Raw genomic sequence first — 24618 nt, 5'->3', positions numbered from 1 at the left:
CCATAATTTTAGTAATTAAATTAAGATGTTACGGATTAAATTAGTAGTCCTTCTATGAAATGTGGTAAATTATTTTAAGTTACAATCTTTGTTCTTTAAATCATCTGCGTTTGTTAAACAAATGTTTGCTTGTTAATCCGATAACACAAGTATGACATTCGAGAGGGTCACTTTATACCATCATTGACGTGTCAGTCTAGTATGCTCAATTTAAAATCGATTACATTTTTTCCATTAGAATATTACCGCTTTGTAAACAATATAAAATGCATTAAACTGTGTGTAGGTATAAGTATATATTTTTTATGTATGAAATGAAAAATGTTTAAATGTTTGAATTTTTAAATAACCACATTAGTCTATACTTCAATTAACGATGATTTATTTATATTTTACTTAATTGACATTTTACTTAATAAAGCTTTTGAATGTACCAGTTCTTGTATCCAGTTATAAAATATAATATATTATCTACGAGTGTTGTGAATATTAAACATTTTTTTTTTCATATTTTTCAAATAACACTAAAACAGTCAATTTAGAAAAATTTACCTTTATATAATAAATTAATAAATACTATTATTATTTAACCAGGAACTAATTATGTGTTTAAGTATGCAAATTCAATGTTATTTTAAATAATAGTCTCAAGAACATTTATTTTTCTCAGTAATTAAAACAAAAAAAATAAATAAATGGGGTAAAGTATAGGTAATTGCACTCTGCTGGTTAGTAAGTGACGAGTGTACTTATCGTTATTGAAGACTGAAAAGTAATGTATCTGTTAAATTCGAATTTAATGATAAATAATAGTATACGAAAATCATTTCTGAGCGAAGGTGGTAGGTTGAATTATTTGTTTGGCGAAAAAAGTACATTTGAAAGCGTGATTGTGTATACAAATTTAATGTACCTACGTAAAAGTTTCACACAACGAATACTATTTTTAAATTAAAACAATACAAATAAAATCGTTATTATTCATTATTATTTCTAATTTATTCTAATTTTTAACTTTTTATACCTATAAAAAAACTATTTTCACATAATATTATCTTTAATATATTTTTTTTTTTAAATATGAAATGGTTATGAGAAATCTTACATTACATTTTTTACATTTTTATTTTACACTTTAATTTAAATTTAGTTATTGATTTTCCACTGATATACATAGAATGACTCGTAGATAATTTGGGACAACTTGTATATTAATTACTAAGCATAATACTAATTAACAATACATGTTATATAAACTCGGAGTTTGACGTTTGATCCACGACAAGAATGTTATTGATATGCAATAGCTGACTTAATTTAGTCCCACGATACCCAGTATCATGTCATGAATAATTCCACTGACCATGCCAGACGTTTGTACAGATGTATTATCATTTATTTTTTTCGGGTGTCTCAATAATTTATCGTATAACTAGATCAAATTACTTTCATTTTCTATACGGAAAACATAATATATTTGCAAAGCTAATTCTACATTTATTCGATCGCGATTTTCTCGGATAATCCAGATTCGCGATAAATGCTCCTATCTATCAATCGTTATTATCCAGATGTCCGTGCAGTACACCCGGCAGTCGAGTTTTTATCTGGGTCGTATGCTATCCTATCACCATATATCAGTGATAATATAAATCAACGTGGGAAGGTAGATCTCTTTACAGGCAGACGTCATGATGGTCTGTTTTAACCAAAGCGATTCGTCCGATTTTCTCGTGGCTCTAACTTGGGTTGGGTCGATTTCACAATATAATATGTTACGAGTCTGCGTTATCGGTAGAGCTCAAAAAATACTTTATCCAATCTACGATTTTCCATCTTATTTACAGTAGGAATATCTTTGTATTATATAGTTTAAGAAACCGATTTCTATTTTATATATTATATACACTTCCATCTCCAATCGAACCACTTATTCAGCTGCTCAATGCTTACCACATCGGCTAAACATAAGTACAATTAATCTAAGGAATTGATATTTCCATAACCTTAAAAATATAAGAACATATGTACCTAGCAGACTTCTGGTTTCAACTTACTGTAATGCTAATAAAATAATAATTTACTGTCATTCAGAATTTTAATGATATTCGTAAATACGTTTTGTTCTAAAGTAATGTAAATAGTCTAAAATAGTTTATCATTTTTTTACAACTGTGATTTTAAATATTGTACCTAAAGCTGTCAGCTATATATATATATATATAAATATAGTTGGTATATATTTTACTTTATATGTTATTGAACGAAATAGAAATTATCGCTATTATTCATAATATAATTCCTTCAGATATTATATTGTTAAACCATTTAAGGAACTGATGATTTATTAAAATGTTTCTTATTAAAACGATAAATATTTCTTTACCCTTTATTATCAAACTTGTATCCCTACACACGTTTTAAACAAATAATTTATTTTACACCTTTTGCACGAATTTAACTCGCTCATAACCCACCAGCAGCATGTGCTAGCCACTTAGATTTGAATTACTTCCTTTACTAGCATCGCTCGGTGAAATAATGTTTGCTACCTTTTTAGTTTTTAGTTTTGTCGAATATGTACCTACACATAATTTGCGTGATAAAATATAATAAATATTAAACTGCTTTAATCTAGAATTGCTATAAAAGAATTTCAAAATTATTCAGTACATAAATTAAAATCCTTTGTGAAGTCCTTGTGCTGTCTCTAGAACTATTAATGGTCAATAAAATTCAATTTTAAATTTAACTGGAAACTACTTACAATATTATGTGATTTATTTTGTACAGTATAATATAATCAATAAATACATTTGTATACTCTTACTAACTCTTAAAAAATAATTTTTCTATTCGCTTACTCAATATCAGACCTAACCCAGATCGTTAAATGGTGGTTGTAACTAGGATTCTAACCTGTAACTGAAATATTAAACTAAAAATTATATAAATATATATATTATATAAAAAAAACAATACATTTGTTACCATCGTTTAATATTATTTAATATATATTTAATATTAGTATCCCGATATTTGATCGAATATTAAAAAAAATTAAAATAATAACACGTGATGATGTTTGTCTGTGACAGAGGAATTAGTACTGATTCGGTAACTATATGACGTATATGAATAAGAAAAATATGTACTACTGTGATGTGTGCGACAAACCGTTCGCAATTCACAGTAATCAGCTAGTAAGGCAGATGCACATACGTAAAAGAGAAACCGTGTGATGTGTGTTTGTGGCATACTATTTGTTAACAGTTACATATTACAATGTCACCGGTGGTCACATATAATATGAACGTTAAGTCATGATACCTGAAAATGAACAAGCTCCAAATTAGGTGTTCCTGTTTTTTGTAAGCTGGTCTAAAACCCTCACTACGATGTTCGATGGGTGATTGTGACTGAAATTAAATATTGGGTATTAATAATATTATAAATTATATTCATTCAATAATTGAAAGTCTAGCTGGATCAATATAAGTTATCTATAGGAAATATTTTGCGTAAGTATTGCAAAAGCACTCCCGTTGCACTATCGGCTTGAATAAGAAAAAAAAAGGTTATTGAAAATATTAGGACTCATACGTGAACGTGACAGAAAATTACCTACGATATTTAAGGTATGCTAAAAGTAATAAATAAATAAAAAAAAAAATTGTATCATGTGTTTAATTTTAGATTCTGATCAGATAATATGGTTGTACAACAATGATGCGTGTTTTTACTTTATATTTATCTTAACTTTTACCTTTTGGATTAGTATAAATAATTTAGTCTTAGACTTTGGGAGTAGTTTCTAGTACTACATTGTGTCTATTCTTAACCTTGAGAGATGAAAAGTTAAAAAAACTACCAAAGTAACTCTGTTTTATTGTTTTTATTGTAGGTGTCAAGTGTTCTTCGTCATTGACTAGGTTATTGTAATGGATATGTTGAATTTAATTTCTATGATAATAGTATCGAATATGAAAAAAAATCTTAACATATCAACTTATATTAATTTTAAGGTTTGGTTTTAAAATATTGAGTTTATTCATCAGTTAATACATTTATTTGTTTTTTTTCTCCATAAAAATAAAAATGTCTGTCAAGTGCTTATCGAAGTGAGGACAAAATGAATCGTTAGATACTAAAAATAATATGAATTTATTGTATTTTGTAGTTGAGTATTGAGGAACAAGTTGTATAAATCAACTCCATTATAAATAGTTCAAATTTATTTCAGGGATATCATTAAACCACTTTAAATAGCGATTCTGTGATTATTATGTATTATATTTTTGACTATAGATATATATTTTTACAGTTGATATAGACTATAGCTAGATAATAATTTATTAGGGAATACGACTTCAAGCGTTTGTAAAATGCTTTGTTTGGTGCAATTGTAAAAAGAAGATAACTAGAAACAGATTTGCAATTTATTATATTGCTTTATTTTTTTTATGACTATTTGGTTTTTAAAGTAGATTTTTTAAATTATAAAATTAAATCCAATATATTAGCTTTAAATATTTATGCAATTATAAGTTTATTATAATATATTTATTATATTATTATTTATTATATTTTATTATATTATATTTAATTAATTAAATACAATTCTTTGAAATTTTATAACTAAATACTAAAAAAAAATTTACTTCGGAATAAAAAATGAACGTTATTGTTGTTCAAAAAATTAAGAAACTTGAACGATCGATAACGGTAAATAATAGTAACCTAACCTAACCAAAAATAACGTTTTGTAAATATATAATTTCAAATTAAGAAGAAACAGAATATTTTTGAAAATGCTTATTTTAATACTCATAAGTTTTGAAATAATGGTTCGCCTATTTTCCCCAATGGTTACCTCAGTAGAAAAGAACAATACGCTTGTCGGTATGAATACACTTAAAGTGTGATGTTTATTAAGGTAACACAACGTTTCCTTATAAAATGATATAAAAACACAATATAAACCCATTCTCATGCATGTGGCAACAACCTTACAGTAGATACTAGATGTGATTGTTAAATGTTTTTCAGATGGGGCGAAAAATAAGACAGCAGATGGAACGAGTGGGTCATTGGCTGAACCGGAAGATTGCTGGGTAGAAACGAGACAGTATGACAGGCCGAGGATAGCCGGTCGTTTCATACGATATTTTCTCCTGCCTATTCGGCCGCAGGATATTGGGTGGATGTATATTATTATGTTGTCGTCGTCGTAATATGGGCGCAATAATAAAGGATCGGCCGTTAAGTGTCTATCGCGTCAAAGTGTATCATGTTAAAATTTATCACTAATGCAGTGTTGTTTTAGTATTAAGGATGGATTTTTAAAAAACAATTTTTCTTTAATTTTTATATTATTTATTGTTATTTCAATGTATATTATATTAACTCATTTAGTTATTTTTGTTGTTTTAAAAAGTATAGAAAAAATAATATAAACAAAGTAAAATAAAATATCTTATAGTGTCGAAAAAATTTCTTGGGTGGGGTTACGATTCTCTTTAATAAAAAGCAGTGATTCGAGCGCTACAGTTACAGTTCTCTCATTATAATATATTCTACACGTTTGAAGTGTAAAACGATTATATTTTATTTTCGTAGAAGATAACTGCCAAAAATGAAATCAGCCATTCAGAATAATAGCAATACGAAAAACTTTCAGTTGTCAATATCCATGACATCATGCTGAAAGTTTTTGGACAGATGTCGTTACGACAATTTAAATAGTGCTCATCTTTTCATGGTCCACATTTAAAGGATTTATCTTCCTTAAAAAAAAAAAAAACAATTTAGTGGAGACATTGAAAACTCTATATTTTTTTAATTTTTATTCTAATCATCATAACATCAAAAACTCCTGAAATAACTGAAAAATATATATATTTTTTTAAACTATTTTCACTCATAATTATTATATATATTTTTTTATCATAATAAATGTAGGGAATCATAACGTATCATAAAGACGAGTTCCCTGAATTTGGCTTCTATTCAATTTTAAGATGAAATGAACTATTGATACAAAATGAGCAATAAAATTCAATTAAAAAATTCGATAAAGATAGAATGTATTATACTTTAGACATGTACAACGGATAATGCAGTAACTCAATGTATACGTACACATTTTCAATAAAATCAAACTGAAGTTTAAACTATAATTCTTGTTCTTATATTTTTGATTTTATTGAAACTTTGACAACTTTTTATTTGGATAGAAATAGAATATGAAAAAAATGTATGTAAATACATTTTATCATAATAGGTAGTAGATACTAAGTTTTTCAAGTTTAGGCATTTCTAGCTATGTGAAAAATGAAGAAAATCGTTAGGAATTTTGTGTCTTTATAACTCTGTTTTAAGTCACAGAAATTAATTTTGTAAACTAGTATTTTGTGTACTATTTAAAAATAAATCTATGTAACATATTTAGTAAAATAATATAATACATATTATATTATACATTTTAAAATAATTATATGCTTTATTCATAATCTATATATTTGTTATTTTATTAGCAACTAGTGATAATAACATTCTTGTTAGTTGTTAGTATTGTGGAAGTTTGATAGTAATTATATAGTGCCCTGAAGACTATTTTGTCAATAAATGAAGGACACTGTAATAATTTTAACAGTAATTAAATCAGCATTAAATAGTTAGTTGTGTTAATAACTGTTGAATGAGTATAAGTACGAATTATAATATTTTAATATACTTGTATGTTGTTAAAGAATAAAAGTTTACTCAATATTATACATTTTTAAGTCATATACATTTATTGTTTACCATTTGTAAAATATTTTAATAAGCAAGCAATATATAGGTGTTGTATATTTTTGAACGAACATATCATGCTACAAGTGAACTTTTTATTTTTATAAACAAAGTAATCGGTAAATGTCTGGCTTTCTTTTTTTTATCAAGATATGTACATTCAAAATTATCTAATGTATATGACATATGTATTCGTTGAGAAAAATAAAAATAAAATTATTATTAATAAATTATTGATTCAACTACAGTCTTATCTACATCAGTATAGTACCTACATATTCGTTTAATAAATTATTCACAACAAACAAATAATACTTTTTACGGTATTATGTATTATTGACATTGAACAAATTTAATATTTACTAGAAATACGTTGATGATAATAATAATAATAATAATAAAAAAACAGTGTGTCTAAAATTATATTTAATTTTTGACAATAGATGTTAAAATATATTATAAAGAACATTTGTACTTGACTTTTTGTTAAAAACTAAAATAAATCTTTTTAAGTCTTTTATATTATAATATTTGAAAGCCTTGCAGACTTATGGATACAACTAGATCAAGTTTTAAATATTACATGGAGATTATAAATCTTAAATGTATTTATGAACAGAAATTTAAATTATTAATTAAAGTTTTGTTACAATATATAAATTATTAAATATTTAAAAGTCGCAACGTTAATACGAGTATATTATTATTATTATAGATAGAGATGATTTGATATCAAATTAAAAAATCAAGTTAATAATTATATAAATTTTTTTTATAATATATTAAAGTATATAACTAATTCATGTAATATTATGTTAATAATTCTGAATAACGCTGAGTGAATGATAAGAATATTTCTCGTTTAATTTATGATTTTTGTACGGATTTTTAATATACCTATAATACATTTTTTACAAATTATTTTCATAATAGTATTTATATTATATTATTATTTTTTTAATATTGTTATTCTTAAGATTTGGTATGGTTCATTATACAACTTAATATTTTATAGAAAATATTTTTACGGTACACGGTTTTATAGAACGTCGTGCATTAGCACACAAAATATATATGTATAAGTGGTGTGGGGTAAGTGTGTCAACATTTTATTAGAGCGATAGTGAAAAATACAGTGATTATTATTAAAGCATTTGACGTTGGTATTACTATATGTATTTAAGTAAATAAATAATTAATTTAATATATTTGGTTCAGCCAAAGATAAAATAATCTAGTAATTTCTAAATTTTATTCAAAAAAATAATAACTAACGAATTATTTAAATAAAAATTGGTGGCTTGATACATAGTTGCTGTGAAGTCAGTTATTTCGATGATTTTTAACATAGTTTAGCTAAAAAACTTAAAATGTTTTTATAATATTAGATATGTGTACAAACTAAAATACAATGCTTATCAGATAATAAACGTATTTTAATACTTTAATTGTTTAGCTTGTACTGCTTCTTAAACCAAAATTTAATTTAATAGTATTTAAAGATTTATTGAATTATGAAAATTATATGTATTTTTCTTATAATTATTAATACATTTTATACAGATTTTTTTTCATATTTAATTATTTTTTTACCTATTCGTGATTCGAATCATGAAAAAAATTTCATGATTCTTGTTCATACTTTTTACCGAATCAAAAATGACGTTTTCCTATAGCATAAATATAGTTATTATTCTGTTTTTGTTTAGTTTACTGAACAGATTTAATTTTTTAATAAAAATGTGACATTTAGATATGTAATAAATTAAAAAAAAAAAAAGCGGATTAAAAAAGTTTCATCATCACCAATAACTTATTGGTATTAGCCATGGTTGTGGAACACCTGCTATATAGATTATAATTTTGGTTGGATGAATTTATTATTTTGAATTTTGATTTTCAAAACGATATATTGAAATAAAAAATGATTAATTGTGACTTATGACAAATAATATGGTTGATTTTGAAATTATTATTTTAGTTCAATAGGTATTAAATTTTGTTTATGCACATTGTGTTATATAATATGTTTACCAACGCATTTAATTTGTCTAGTTATTTATACACAAACTGTATGAATTAAATTATATTTAAACATATAGGAAGGGTGCTCAATTCCTCCAAATAAAATCCAAAAGTGTATTGTTCAATTTTGATTTTGAACCCAATTATAAATATAATTGAAAAAAATATTTAAAATTTTTTTCGCGGTACAGTATTTCTGCTAAGCGAAGATAAGCGTGGACAATACGAACTGTTGTGATTTCCATAGAAAATATGGTAAGAGAATAATGTGACTAGAAGACCGTGTAATATTTTATTACATAATACATGCGTATTTGTCAGCAGTGAATTTTACTCCGTTTCTTAATATATACTATATAATATAGTAATAAAATGAAGATTGAATGTATATATTATGTAAATAATAATTTGTATCTGTATTTCTTTGACTCAACACAAAAAAAAAAAAATTGGCTTGTTTGTGCCTGCATGTAGCTGACATTTGAATAAACACGAAGTATATTTTTCGTACTATGTCTATATAGGCGCAAATGTCAATATGTTATTGTGAATATCAACTATGTGCGATAATCGACAAGACGCCTAATGGCTGTCATATTCTACTCAAACTTAATCAAATTGCATTACGTACGCGTATTATTTTCTGTCGTTATTGGTGTTTGATGAAAATATAAATGGAATCGTATGATATATCTATATATGTATATGTATAGATGTTATGTATCGTCACTTAAGGACCATCCTGGCCAATCTCGGTTATCCAAACTTTTCGGGAAGAACAAAAAACTGATTCGTCGCTAGGCATTTTGAAAGTTGGTACCCTCTGAACAACAAACAATTATTAACTCTAAAACGCATCTTATTGAAAAGTTTTTTTTTTTTAACAAAAATTATTTTTAACTAAAAATCTACAGTTATGGCCTTGATAGAGTAATATTTGTACTTTAGAAAGTTCACAATATCTGGGATTAGCCACGATGACAAGCGATTTAAGATATTAATTTTTCACAATGAACGACGTCATACCAACTTCAAATTAAAAACACAGTCTCAAGCTTATTGAAAATACGAATTAAATTGTATTTATAAAAAATGTGGAATTCAATATATATATTTTTTTTAGATAGTTTTTAAGTTACAATATCTATTTATATATATACGAAATTCATTTGGGTATATGCAGAATTCTATAGCACAATGTATGATAATTTTTATTTTTTTAAATAATAAATATACTTTCAAGGTCGTAAATATTTATTTAATTAATTTTAATACAATATTTTGATAAACATAAAAATTGACACTTAAAAATCAAATACCCTTAGTAAAAAATATACAAGAAAGTACGCAAAACAAGATATATATTTTGATATATAATATCCACTTTTTTGTAATTTACTACTGAAATGGATATATGATTTTCAAACCACATTTAGATATTAGTTTATACTATGTGAATATCCAATATCAAACATAGTTTATATGTTTGTAGTTCAGGCTTTATACTCATTAAAAGTTTATATATTGGTATTGTGATACATATATAGAAAATGGGAATAAATATTTTATTTCCTTTTGAAATATGCTCGTTTACATCACTTCTATGCCTCACTTTAAAAAACTTTGTACGTTTATAAATAAATAAATGTTCAATATTTTTTGAAATATTCATAAATATCAAAAATAAAAGTATTTTTTGAACTTCAAATACACTATTTTATGTAGTAAAACTCAGTGGTTTTCGACCAAGTGTATTATGTATAAGTGATACGTAAAAAAATCTCAGTAATTAATATTGATATTTTAATATACTATGTTGATAATAAAAAATTTAATTTAAATCAACAAACATGGGTACGATAATAACTTAAATGATTTGAGACTGAATGTAATCAATAATTTGGTGTCAATTATGGAGGTCTCTATTGTAAATTTAAAACAATATACAAGTTCTCAATCAAGTACTTAAACCATATCGTTATAATAATAATAATAATTAAAATGATAATTCCGCAAAAAAAAAATAATAGTTAATAAATATTCAATTTCTGTGCAATAAATGTTTAATAGGTTTTCATGCCGTGTAGGGTGTGCCCCAGGCACGCCCTGTGATATTTTTTGGGCCGAAGTGCCCAATGTTTCAATCAAATTACCTATATATTAATTGCAATAAATATACCTTAATATTACCCAAATCAATTTTAGATTATATTTTTAAAGCAAATTTGAAAAATTAGCATAATTCACTATGTGCACTGTATAATTGAAAATCTGTAAATAATTGAACGTATAAGGTATAAACGTATAATGACTAGTATTAGTAATAATAAAAATTAAGAATTATTATACGTTCATTGTAATTTTTTAATAATAAACCATTCGTTTATTGTTTTATATGTAATTATCTATTATTGGTTGAGTAATTTATTTTTTTATTGTATTTTGACTTAAATGTTTACACGTCACGACTATTCTTTTAAAAATTATGTGTGATAGTGTGAAAATTATATTTTTATACTAAAAGCACGTTAAGTTTAAAAAACCTAAGAGTTTTAATATAGAAGGCCGATAATAATATTATATGCGGGAAATATATTACTTTTGGAGTTTTTACACGTATAAAAAGATAGATATCCATAAGGTTAGACGGTTAGTTAATATAAACATTTTACATTTGAAGTTAAATAATTTTACGTCAATGATCATCCGATATCAACAGCATAAAAAGCATTTGGTAAGGAAAATTTTTATGTATATATTTCTTTCATGTTAACATAATCAGTTATAATAATAATATATTTAATATATACTATGGGAAATTATTTAGGTATACTATATGCGATGTGTAATTTATGTAGACATAGCCACACACTGGTCACCTGTGACGCTTCTATTACTAATTTAAATTTGATTTATATCAACCATATTTACTAAGTAATACTAACCAATTAGATTTACACATCAAAATCCATTTATTTTTTCTAGTGGTTGTCGTTGATTAATTTAATTATATACATTTCAAACTTCAGAAATTAATTCAAACTATTAATTATTTTTTTTTTTTTTAAGTAAAACAAAAAACATTTTGCCAACAATTATAATTTATACTACCTATGTGTTTTTAAATTAAAAAAAATATTTTTTTTTTTCATGAGATATTATATTTTCATTTAGTCAAATTAAATGAAAATCTGTTTTAAATGGAAATTTTCTACGGTTTAATGATTTAATTTTATATAATATTTTAATGTTTAAGATAATTTTTTTCATTAATTTAATTTTTTATTTTTCTCTCTAGTAATTAGAAAATGGATAAACTATTTTATTGAATGAAAACTTTAGTCAAGAAATAAATTAATAATTTGATTAGTTATCCAAAAGTCATCATAATCAAAATATATGGAAGAAATAAATATTTTCAAAGTTTATTTTTTAAATTGTTTTATTAAAACAATAAAGGTGTTTAATTTTTACTTTTAAAATTATTTGTTGTATTTCATTATAATAATTACTTAACAATACCTGTGTGAAATAGTTATTAATTAAGAAATACGAAAAATGTATTTAATGAGTGACAAATATGTTTGTTTTTGATTTAAATTTAATTTACCTATCTTTTTTTTCTAATATTTTGTGATTAATAATGAAAACGGGAAACATTGTATTTAGATAAGTAGTAATTAAAAATGTTTATTTTATTGACATAAAAATTACAAAGAAGTATCAAATTTAAAATGTCAGTCTGAATAAAAATCATTCAATTTAGTAATTTTTTTATCAATCTTCATAAAAATGGTTATTTTAGAATTTAAATGAAGTATCTATTTAGAATTATACTTATTTAACATCAATCGAAATCAATTGGATATATTTAAAATTATGATTATATTAATTTTTAAACAACAATAATATTTTAAAGCTGGTAGAAGATGAGTACATTTAAAATTAAAATTTAATTTAAAATTATCTCGAATTCATAATAATTGTAATTTTATATATCAAACTTTTAAATCATAATACATTTTTTTTTCACATATAGTTTTTGTTATACATGGTTATTTCCGAACATATCAATAAATGATTTGCAGATAAAAACATTTTTTGAATGTGTGATGATTCACTGTCCACTGTTCTTAGCTGCAAAAAGGGAACACGATTCTGACCTAAATAAATAAATAAATAAATATAAAACGTGTATTGTTGTAACATCAGTGGGTCGCTCATTCCGCTCAGAATCTTTAAGCGAGTTAACATTTGGAAATATGAAAAATTATAGAATATTAAAGTAGTATCCTTTACGCTTTTTTTTCGTTTTAACTATAATATTTTTTGCCGTATTTTCAGATTAATGAAATATTTAAACCAATTGTATTTAAATAACATCAAAGGTAAAAAAAAATAATTAAATATGACCCGTACGTATTAAAATATACTCACTTTAATACTCTGATCAAGAATTATTTGATTGTTTTTAATTATTATATTATCTATTTACAGTAGTTGAGTAGTGTATCATTTAAGTAAAACGAATTACCGTTATTTCACCAGATATTCAAATAACATAACATAGTTTACTATATTATCTTGTTTTAGTTCTATTTAACATTTCACTAATAATGTTTCTTGATCCATTATTATTAAGTCAATTGAAACAGTCAGTTCAACTTCTGTTGTATAATTAAAGTCACTATACCAAATCTGTCACGTTCATCAGATATATTCTTGGTTGTCAGTAGCTAATGTTGAGTTTTGAGTAGGTACATTAGAGTTAATTTATGTGCGAAAAAAATATAATTTTTCTAGTATTCAAATATCTAATAATAAGTATATCATATTAAATATTTAAGAAAAAATGTATTTCCAAATCATTTTTTTTCTAACCTAACCTAATCTTTGGCATGGACGAAATTAAATCCAAATTTTAATTAAATAAAAGAAAATTATGACGTATTAAAAAAATAATAGTATAATAAAATTGATCATATACCATAATACCAAATTCTAAAAAAAAATAACTAACTATAAACTTTATTAAAAAATAAAAACAATAATAATCAATGATATCGTTGTAACTCACGAATTAAATAACATTTGTAAGCAATAATCTGACTCAAATTTAAAGCCACTTTTAATAATAATAAATTAAAAACAAAATATTGTTTTATTCATCACAATGACTGTATTTAATAATTTTATTTATTTATTCTAGGTACTAGTTTAACCGTGCCTTTTGAGCATTAAGTAATGATTGATAAAATTAATCGGTTTTTAATTACGATTTTCGTTATTTCTGTATATACACTGATTATACGCACACGTATTATACTACGTAATTATTATATACACTCCATTTCAGTAACGTTTGCATATCAAAGAATTCGAATTATAAGCCAAAAATTCAACACATAATATGACTTTGACTTATCAAGAAATTCGAGTTAGCGAAATTCACCTTAAAGAGGCTTGAGTTATCGAGGTTTCACTGTATTATATTTATACTTTTATTTTATTAAACTTTCAATTCTTAGCTGGTTAGTTATAAATAAAAAAACATATTATAATACATTTTTAACTACAAAATCATTTGCAAATATTTGTAATTTAACTAATATTGCCAATAATTAACTTTAAACGCTAAAAAAATTGTTTCTATGTATTTTAAATATTTTTTTAATTACTGTAAAACCAAGTTATTAGAACCTCGCATTACATTTTTAAGTATTTTTACTGCGCAAAAATTTTTATTCAACATTTATAAAAAGAAAACTAAGAAAAATATATTGAATATTTCAAATGCCTATAAATAGCTTAAAAATAATCGAAATATTTCGAAAGTTAAATTATGTAAAGAAAATACTAATTTTAACATTTGGTTTAACTTTCAAGTTTCTTTCACTAGCACTTTTTTAATTATAACAAAAATTAAATTCGTAGATTAGTAAATCTTTATTTTATGTGTTATTCGATTTCGCGGAAATTAAAATTGTACTTACTTGTAAAATTGTTTAAATTGAATTTTTTTATAATTATTATAAACAAAATTTTTGGACAATCACGCATTACATTTTTTAAATCTTTACTATCAATATAAAACTTTTTATATTTTTAACTATAAAATAGTTTGCAAATATTTGTGACTTTGTCGAATTTTGTTAATACTAAAATTTCAAACGCTAAGAAAAAAAAATGTATATATATGTATTTTGATAAATTTTCAATCACTGTTAGAATAATTTATGGAGAAATTTGTATTAAATTTTAAAGAATTTTGACAAAAACAATTTTATTGGAATTTATATAAAAAACAATTAATATTTCAAATACTACTATAATAGTTTAACTTTACACGTGAACAACAATTTTTTTTTATTGCGATAATTTAAGCTTTTAAGAAATCTTGTATTAAATTTTTAACATTTTTTGTTCAGCTAAATATTTTTTATCAACATTAAAAAAAAAATACTCAGAAAAATTTCAAATTTCAGTTATCTATAAATAGTTAATAATATTTATTTATTTTTAAGTCAAAATATTTTGAAACCTAACCTAACTGTAAATAGATAATGCTAATATAAATATTTGGTGAAATTTTCAAATAATTTACAGTAATTTGTTTTTGAATTACAACAAAATAAAACAATTGATTTTGATGGAAACTGGCGCTTTTCCTGATGCTTCTGAAAACTACTGAGCATTTTTTACTTTTGACCTCCCTAATGCACCGAGAATATTTAATTCACCAACAAAAAGTAGCCCTGCAGCTGAAAATTGAAACATTATTACAAGTTATAGTGTAGACAGATAAAAAAAAAAAAACATCATTGTAAAATCAATACAATGATTACTTCAATCAGAATTTAAAACAAAAATGGTTCATTATTCTTTACATTGACGAAAAAACTTAAATCGATATTTTGATTTATCGTAAGTATTATGTGTTTCTTGAATGCATCACGCTAAATACTTTCATTATCGCTAATTAATTTAAACGTTTATCCTATTAATTATTTATTTAACAGTACATAATTTAATTTAAGGAGTCTGTAGAGATCGTATAGGCAATATACCTGGTACAGATCATAGGATATTATCTTGACACATCTAATATTATTTTTTGAATTTATTGTATTTCGTTAAAATTAGAGGTTCAACAGTTATTTTAAAAATAATAAAATTAATATTTGTATTATATTTACCAGTTAATAAACGTTAAAACTTCAATTAATTTTTCTTTAAACATATAAGTATATAACACATACACACGTAATATTGTCTCTAGGGATATATTTATAAAGAATGATGATGTTGGAATGTTTTCCCGTAACTTTTTTTCATATTTATTTATCATGCATACATTCATAATTTTTAATATAATCATATTTAATGGAATTCCAAATGCTTTATATTTTCCAAGTATAATATACTAGACAGTTAGTCAAAAAATTAAAATGTCTCTCTTGTATCCATTATAATTACAATAAAAAAAAAATATTTCAATCAACATTTAAAATTGAGTTTATCAAAGCCTTCAAGATATGTCTAAAATGTTCAGCATGACGATAGGTACTTATATTAGGTATAGTTTCTAATACTCTGCTATTGAATAAAAATGATAAGTACGTACATTAATTTATTATTATATTATATTCATATTTATTATTTTTTATTAATTAATTGATAAATTATTATATAAATGTTAAAAAAATTATTCACTTGAAAAATACCAAAAATATAATTCTTATTTCTGTATTATCCTAACCTTACGTCCATGCAAATTTACTGGTAGATACTACTATTAAATAAATCGAATAGCAGATAGGTTATTTTACGACGATGATGAAGTTTATGTGTTCCACCAACGCTTATCACGAACTCTCCAATCACAATATAACAATATTCTTATTATATATTTCTACGGTAGGTGACAAAATCGACAAAATCCCACAAAATTCTCTCCTGAAGGGTACTAAGCTAAGTTTCTCATCTGTAATATCCCATTTGGTGAATCTCTGGGTTACGATCTATAATCACCGCTTAAGTAGCTCACAAACTTCCTCGTCCAAATACAATTACCATCCATCTCTCAGACATATTTAACGAAAAGTTCAGATTATCGTATTTCCTAATACAATAGAAATTATCTATAACACCTAGGTCTATTTCTCAAGTCAAATAAGTCTTATAGCAATCCTTAAATCTTGAATCATATACGTCAATAAACTGTTTGCAATTCTCTTAAAATTTATTTTTTGAAATGATCCATTCACCAATGAGCAAGCTTCATATTTTTATACAAAGATTTTTTTATTATTATTATTTACTTTTTTTTTTTTGCATTGTACATAAAATATATTAGTATTGTACAATTTATATCATGCTATTAATATTTCAAATATGAAATTTAAATGATCATAATATAACAAATTACTTATATCTGTAATGATTTTTTTTTTAAATTCTTTACATTTGTTTTTTTTTTATTTTATTTTCATTGTATATTATTTTCTACTTTGATACGACGTAGGTGGTGGCCACCAATAAACGATAATCGCTTTTTTTGTTTAATGCTTATAATGACATTTTTAAATGCTAATTTAATGAGTTTAGATATTTGAAATAAATAATCCTGCCACAAATAAGTGGATAAGTGAATCACTTATCAATATTTAAATTCAGAAATCCGATTTTGTTTTGTTTAGTGAAATATTTTAGCCATGTATAATATATATATATATACATTGTATATAGATACTGAGTATATTATATCGGAGTAGTTCAGTTGTATATTTGTAGATCATCGGTTAACATAAATAGTACTTCTCTTACACCTTTGATTTATTTCAAAACTTATTATTTATTTTTTTTTACTATATAGTTTAATTAGAATAGTTAATAATAATTAAAATAACAGTTAACCTTGATATATAATATTATATCTACATTATGCACGCCATGTAAATACGATTTATTTTATTAGTTTAACCATCATACATTTGTCATATTCTAACTATTAACTAACTACCTGTCAAACTTAGTTGTGCGAGTGACAGGTTTCTATAGTTGTAATAATTTAAGTAGTCTTGGATCCAATTTTAAGTTCTTCTGTTATTTATGCACTCTTTAATAAAATTGAACAACGATTTTTTTTTTTAATTTGTTAAAACGTCAGCTATAATATACATTTGTAATTGAACAGCTTTTATAGCACACCTTTTTCAAAAAAAAGAAAGAATTCACTTAACATACCAAAATTCCATTCACCTCAAATTCTCTACACCTGACAAGTATTTTTCATTTAGTTACAGCCAAAGATAAGTAATTTTAACAGACTATATTATGTAAATTATTTACAAATAATTAGTTTAAAATCAAACTTCTAGTGTTCTTCAGATGATCATTTTAAATTTATATTCTCCGGAGGTATTAAAAAAATATATTTGTCAAAGAAAAGTAATTATAAAAACATTTTTGGGTTTAAAACAATGCGTTGCATAAAATACAGATGTATAAATACTATAGACAACTATGTTGCTTTTAAATAAAATATTATTTATGATCCAGAAGATTTATACTCGTTGGTATAACTACATCAACGACGATTTGCTAATTGTCAGAGATGAAGAAAACTATGTAGATTATACTGTACTTATTAGATAATTAATTATAATTAGTTCCAGTGTAAATGTCTAAATAGAAACGTTTTAATTTTCTATATAAACAGCTTTATTTTAACAAAGACTCGTCCCTCGGATTGGGTTATATATTTAAAAATACCCTTATTAACTATTTTCAATAAATTAATGTAGTAATAAATATAAATTAAAAAAATTACACAAGATCATAAGGGCCTTTTATACATAAGGCATAATTCATATTCTATAGTTTAATTCTAACTCTGATCCTACATTTTTCGGTTGGGTGCTTATTGAATGTTGGACACTTACCAGAAGTTTTAGCCAACTGGTTAATAATTAAGGTCCAGCCATTTAAAGCGAAAAGTAATAAAATATGTGTCTTTTATACAATATCTTATTTTAAGCCGAAACCAAATTATTAAATATTTTTGAAATCTTAACTTAAGAAAATTTAAAATACATTGCCTTATTATTCTATGTTAACATATTATGATTATTTAATTTAATGAATATTTATTGTTTAAGAATCAATTTTTGCGAACAATATAAGTGAATAAATATTTTGTAAGTCTACATTTTGTATTATTATAGTTGTTAGTTCATAACTTACAAGTATAAAATATGTTTAAAAAATTGTTTTATGTTTATAATACATAATATTACTTAAGTATCAATATTATTTTTTATATTTCGACACACATGTATTAGTTGTAATGTTTATATAGGTAGTAGCACTGCTGTGTATAATGTACATACTCCAGTTATTCATCAAAGGTTGTATTTAAGTAAAATATAATTTATTGTGTACCAATTCATATTTCATATTATATTTGAAAAGTGAATATCTAAATATTGACAAATACATTACAGGATAAAAATCAAATTAACATTTTTACGAAACGAACAAAAAACACTCATCGTGAAATAGTTCTACCATAGCTAGAGTATTTGAATTTTTTTTCACAAATAGTTTTTAACGATTAAGTTTACTTTATTATATGATTATTTATAAAATATGCATAATATTGTTTTAGAGTTAAGTGGTCCATAAAAATGAAAGCCCCTGAGTAAAATAATAAACGACATAGCAGTGTGTTGTAAATGAATGGTCACATAAGTTTAAAATATAACGATTTTTTTTATCATAAATTATGAAAATTAATTATAACTAAAGTTTTATCATTTTGAAACAATTCAAATATACAAACCATATATGTTAATACATTTTTACAATTTCACATAATGCCTACTCAAAATATTATCTATTGTTAGATAAATAATAAAAGAATAAACTATACACCCTTTACTAGCTAATATTTATCACATGTTTTATTTTTTTAACTAGTGAACTCGTGGCCTTCTATTAAAATTTTAATAAGCTTAAATAGATTTATAGGTACTTTGTTCTTTAATAATTATTGTGTTCAATGTATTCATGTAATTTTATTTATTTTTAGACCTTTTTCAGACCTTTATAATATAATATATTATAGGTATCTTATTTGATATTACTTAAAGTTACTATCCTTAAAATTGTCATAGTCATGCAATTCAATAATAAATTATTAGTGAAGAATTCTATCCTTATGGTTATTTACTGAATAAAAGAAAAATAATTGTTTTAATTTTATTTCACGCCATATATGAACTGTGTAATGTTAATAGTAACAATGGGTGAATAAAATATATGTAGCAATCTCTAAAATCTAATTGATATAAATATATAAGATAGAAAACCATCCTTCACTTATACAATTTAACAGCGATCAATTATGTTATTTATTACAATTTTAAACAATTAATAAATAATAATATAATAACACCAAGAAATGTATACATTTCATATTGATTAATTTATAGTTTTCATTCTACTCAAATATTTCATTAGTTTTTTTTATACTTAGTGAGGTTTAGAATTGTAAACAACAATTAAGATTGCGCAATTATTAATTATTTCTATTTATATTTGATTTGAATTTTATACAATTTTTAAGTTGAATGGACGGTATAAAACTAAAAAAATATTGAATAGTGTATAAATTCAATAATCCATATTTGATTCTTATTTTATCATTAACTTAATGTGGTTGTCTGAAGACGTCAATATCTGAATATTAAATGTATGGAAAATTATAATTTACCAACTAAATTATTCAAAACCATTAAAAACTTATAGGTAAAATCTTATTAAATGATACCGTGAAGTAAGAAATTTATTTTATCTCCGTGGGTGTTAATACTTTCCTAAGCTTTGGAATCGATGTGTCCAGTAAAACATTTTAAAAATATCATCATTAGTTATAGTAAGCATAGCAACGATTTTTTTTTTTTTTTTTTTGAGAGTGTGTTATATTATATTGAAATATCACTTAGTAAAGAGAGGGGGTTTACTTACTATCCGTAAATATTATTATTCAATATAATATAATAAAACCGTAGTGCAACACATTTTTCTAGAAGCACAATATATTAATATCAAATATATTTTTTGCATACAAATTACTGATTGAAAAGAAGATGTTCTGCAATTGGACCTATTATTATAAATACTTGTTTACACAATCGGTTTTATAAAAAAAGTATTTTTGTTGTAATTCCGAGTCAATTATAAATTATGTACAAAAACTTTAATGTCTAATGGTAAAATAATTGATGCGAACCTCGTTTCTATAATTCTACGTATAGATCAAAACTACAGAACTGTTGAAAACAATAAAATTACAATAATAATTTAACTAGTATAATATGAAACAATTATTAAATTATTGTGATTAATATTACCTATGTATTTTTAATTTTGAAATATTATGATTACAATTGTATAAATTCATTGATATTTCACAATGTATAAAGGTTTTAATTTATACCTCCCAATCGTAGTTGAAAGATATTTAATGAAAACAGTATATATTTTTCAAGTGCATATTTGAAAATAAAAAATTAGAAATATGGTTGAATATAAAATATGACATATTATTATAAATCAAATAATTATCATAATTATTATTATTATTATTATTTACATAAAAATCTGATAGTAAAAATTAAATATCATATATTTTCGAAACTTAATTATTTGTGACTTAAAGTTTAGTCTTATAACTAAGTATTCTCTTACAAAAGACTCTGCAAAGACTTTGGTATGAACTTCTCGTTAAAAAACATCATTTTCGTGTGACCACTTAGTTTGAATCTCTTGTATTCATCATGTAAGAAAAACAAGCGACAAAGGAAGACAGTCAAGTTTTAACTCAGTTAAAATGAATTATATTTTAAAATATGAATTTTGTTTATTTTCTTCTTTTGTTAAAAATAATAATTATCTATCTGGAACGAAGAATGTGAAGTACAGAATAATTTAAAGATATGGTATTTTTGTAAAAAACAACTTTTTAGAAATTGTTAACGTTAAGATTATCACAATCAGAAATTTTATCTATATCCATACATATAATTTAAACAAATATAATTATTTTAAATTTATATAAAAAAAAGTTAATTGATTTACTTACATGAAGTATATTAATGTTTGGAAACTTCCAACATTTAAATGTTAAATAATCCTATAATAGCTTATAATAAGAACAAGAAGAGGATATTACTTACTTACTTAAATACTCAGGTAGATAATAGACATGTATTGTTAAGTATTAATGTTGGATTATTGTTGTTAAGATTGCCATTGTTTAAAATTAAAAAATCAATCAGAAAATGTGATTTTAATCATAAATCTCAATAATGCAATGGATATGATGTGACGAGGAAAATTAAGTCCTAACAGAATAACAATGGCATAAGTAAGTGGGATTAAACTACTGTGTAGGTACCTTAGCCTATTTGTAATACATCGATAAAAAAATGTTTTTATTCAGTTATGTCTAGTAACTGTATTTATGGTTTTTTTTTTTTACCATACCGAAATAGAAGTAATAAATGTTAAAATACAATGTACCATTTATATGCATGTTATAATTAATAATTATGGAACATTTTTCCCTCTTAAATAATATTATTAAAACTTTTAATACATAGTGGTAAATCTCTAGCTAAAAGCTATAATTTTAAAAAAAATGTTTTCGTGTGGCTTTTAAAACTACGTACTGATAAAAAGCAGTTGCATTTTTTTGTTTATATACTAAAATTAATTTTAGAATTGTTAATATTTCAATAAGTGTTATATATTATATTATTATGTGAAATGTATATGTATAATGGATTTTTATTTAGTGGCTAAAAATAATTGTACTATTTAGTATCTGCAGTAAATATCTAAATATGAATATTTTTATAAAAACCTCTCATTCAAAATATCAACTCTTGTTATTAGTACAGCATACATCAAAAAAGAAAAAAAACTGCACTTTAATTTATATTTAAATAAATTTATATTCAAAGTGTAAATATTTAATATATTAATATAATGTATGCAATTTGTATTTATTTATCTCAAGGAAATGTGTATTTTATTCAAGCACAATTGATAAAATATTGTTGTTATGTTATTATATAAAAAAAAAAGTAAATAACTCGATTGAATCCTACGGAAAATATTTGCGTTTAAATCGACGTAATATTTTAATGATGACTAATAAAAAAACAGGGACATATTTTATCAATTATCACGGGCGCTTGCGATAAAAGACATTACATAACCAAAACACGAATCGTATTTATTTTTAGATCTTAAAAATATCGTTCAGAATTTGACAGCCGTTCGTTGTAAATTTTTATTTTTTCTATAAATTATATAGTATAATAGAACCTTAGGTATGTTTTTAAGTACAACATATTATTAAATCCAAAGTTCATGTACAGTAAGAATATTAATAATAATAGTTCATTCAGCTTAATAAAATATGCAGGAGTTGAAAAGTATATTAGTATCTTAAAGATACTTAAAAATTAGAATAATATTCGAAATATTTTAGAAAAAATTTTCATTTTCAAAAGATTAGGCTTTCTCTTGGCATCGGAGAGCTTTTCAATTAATTTGTGCTGTTTATTAGTTCCTAAGAAAAATATTATAACTTGACGGAGGTACTTTCAATCACGTTATACGGATTTCGTTATTGGAATAATAATATAATATTGTAATATATCGTAATAACTTACCATTTTAGAAATTCTCGAGGAGAATGTACAATATCACTACACTCGATCGCTGCGGACACCGATCAGGGGGGGTTAGGTTATTATTATTATTAAGTTATATTCACGTGGATCTATTTAGCCAGACGGACCGGCCAAAGTTGCGATATGTTCGACGACTGACGACTGACGCCTAAGAGGGCCGTTCGACATTTAAACGGTTTTCGTCTCTCTCCACGCGCGTGTTGGTATTACCCGCCGCGCCGCCGTTACGCACTAGAATTCGAATACTTGCGCAAAAAAACGCCGCCGCCACCGTCAACGCAACTTATGTAAAGGTCCGCTGCCCGAGCGTTGTAGCGCACACCGACACAGACCCAAACGATAAATTCATCTCGTGTAGCCGGTAACTTACATAACATTTTGTTTCCATTTTATTCTATACACACGCACAACACAAGCGGAGGTAACAGCTGCCGCGGACGATTGGCCGTCTTACCTATTACCCTCGTAAGCCAATTTTATACGAAAAGTAGTAAATTGACACGTGACGTAGAATATTATTATAAATATTTCCATGGGATATACGTTTAATGAAACCAATCCACTTTGAACCGTTTTTCCGACGCTCGTTTACTTCATCGCGCGCCTAGACATAGTAATAGCGCCTAGTATTGCATGTATTGCTAGGTACTACAATAGAGCTGTTTTGAACAGTGTCTTTGAACTACTTACTTATTTAAGCGTTTCAATAAGAGCATATAATTACCTCGCCTTCTCGTTAAATAATTATATTTACCGACATAGACGGTAATAGCCCTGCTTGCTGGCCAGGTGGTGTAGAATTATTTTAATTTTCTTCTTTATATCAGTAAAAAAAAAAAAAAAAAAAAAAAAAAAAAAAATAATTCCTTTAATGAAAAAAATATTTTTTAATACAATTTATCAGTTAACCATAGACCCATCATAGGCTATCTAGAAGTTAAATAGCTGACTATTAATTTTATACCTTGAGGATAGTGGTAACCTTAATAACCACAGTAGCTATTAATATAGATTCAGTATAGACGCAGAG

The 24618-nt window shown here is 24.1% G+C and overlaps 1 protein-coding gene across 2 annotated transcripts in view; it reads right to left on the bottom strand.

Annotated features, from left to right (window-relative positions):
• The window catches only part of LOC114128571 (RYamide receptor), a 100538-nt gene extending 76643 nt beyond the window's left edge, over positions 1 to 23895 (bottom strand). Inside the window, exon 1 of one of the 2 annotated variants that reach the window (XM_027993113.2) lies at positions 23568 to 23895. In XM_027993113.2, coding sequence (XP_027848914.2) covers positions 23568 to 23570 — 3 coding nt within the window. In that variant the 5' untranslated portion in view covers positions 23571 to 23895. The remainder of the gene's footprint in view (positions 1 to 23567) is intronic. The other variant, XM_027993114.2, reaches the window with a different exon arrangement.
• Between the last annotated feature and the right edge of the window lie 723 nt (positions 23896 to 24618).

Source organism: Aphis gossypii, chromosome 1, assembly GCF_020184175.1.
Source record: "Aphis gossypii isolate Hap1 chromosome 1, ASM2018417v2, whole genome shotgun sequence".
NCBI classification, from domain to species: Eukaryota; Metazoa; Arthropoda; class Insecta; order Hemiptera; family Aphididae; genus Aphis; species Aphis gossypii.
This window is presented reverse-complemented; position numbering and strand designations above follow the sequence as displayed.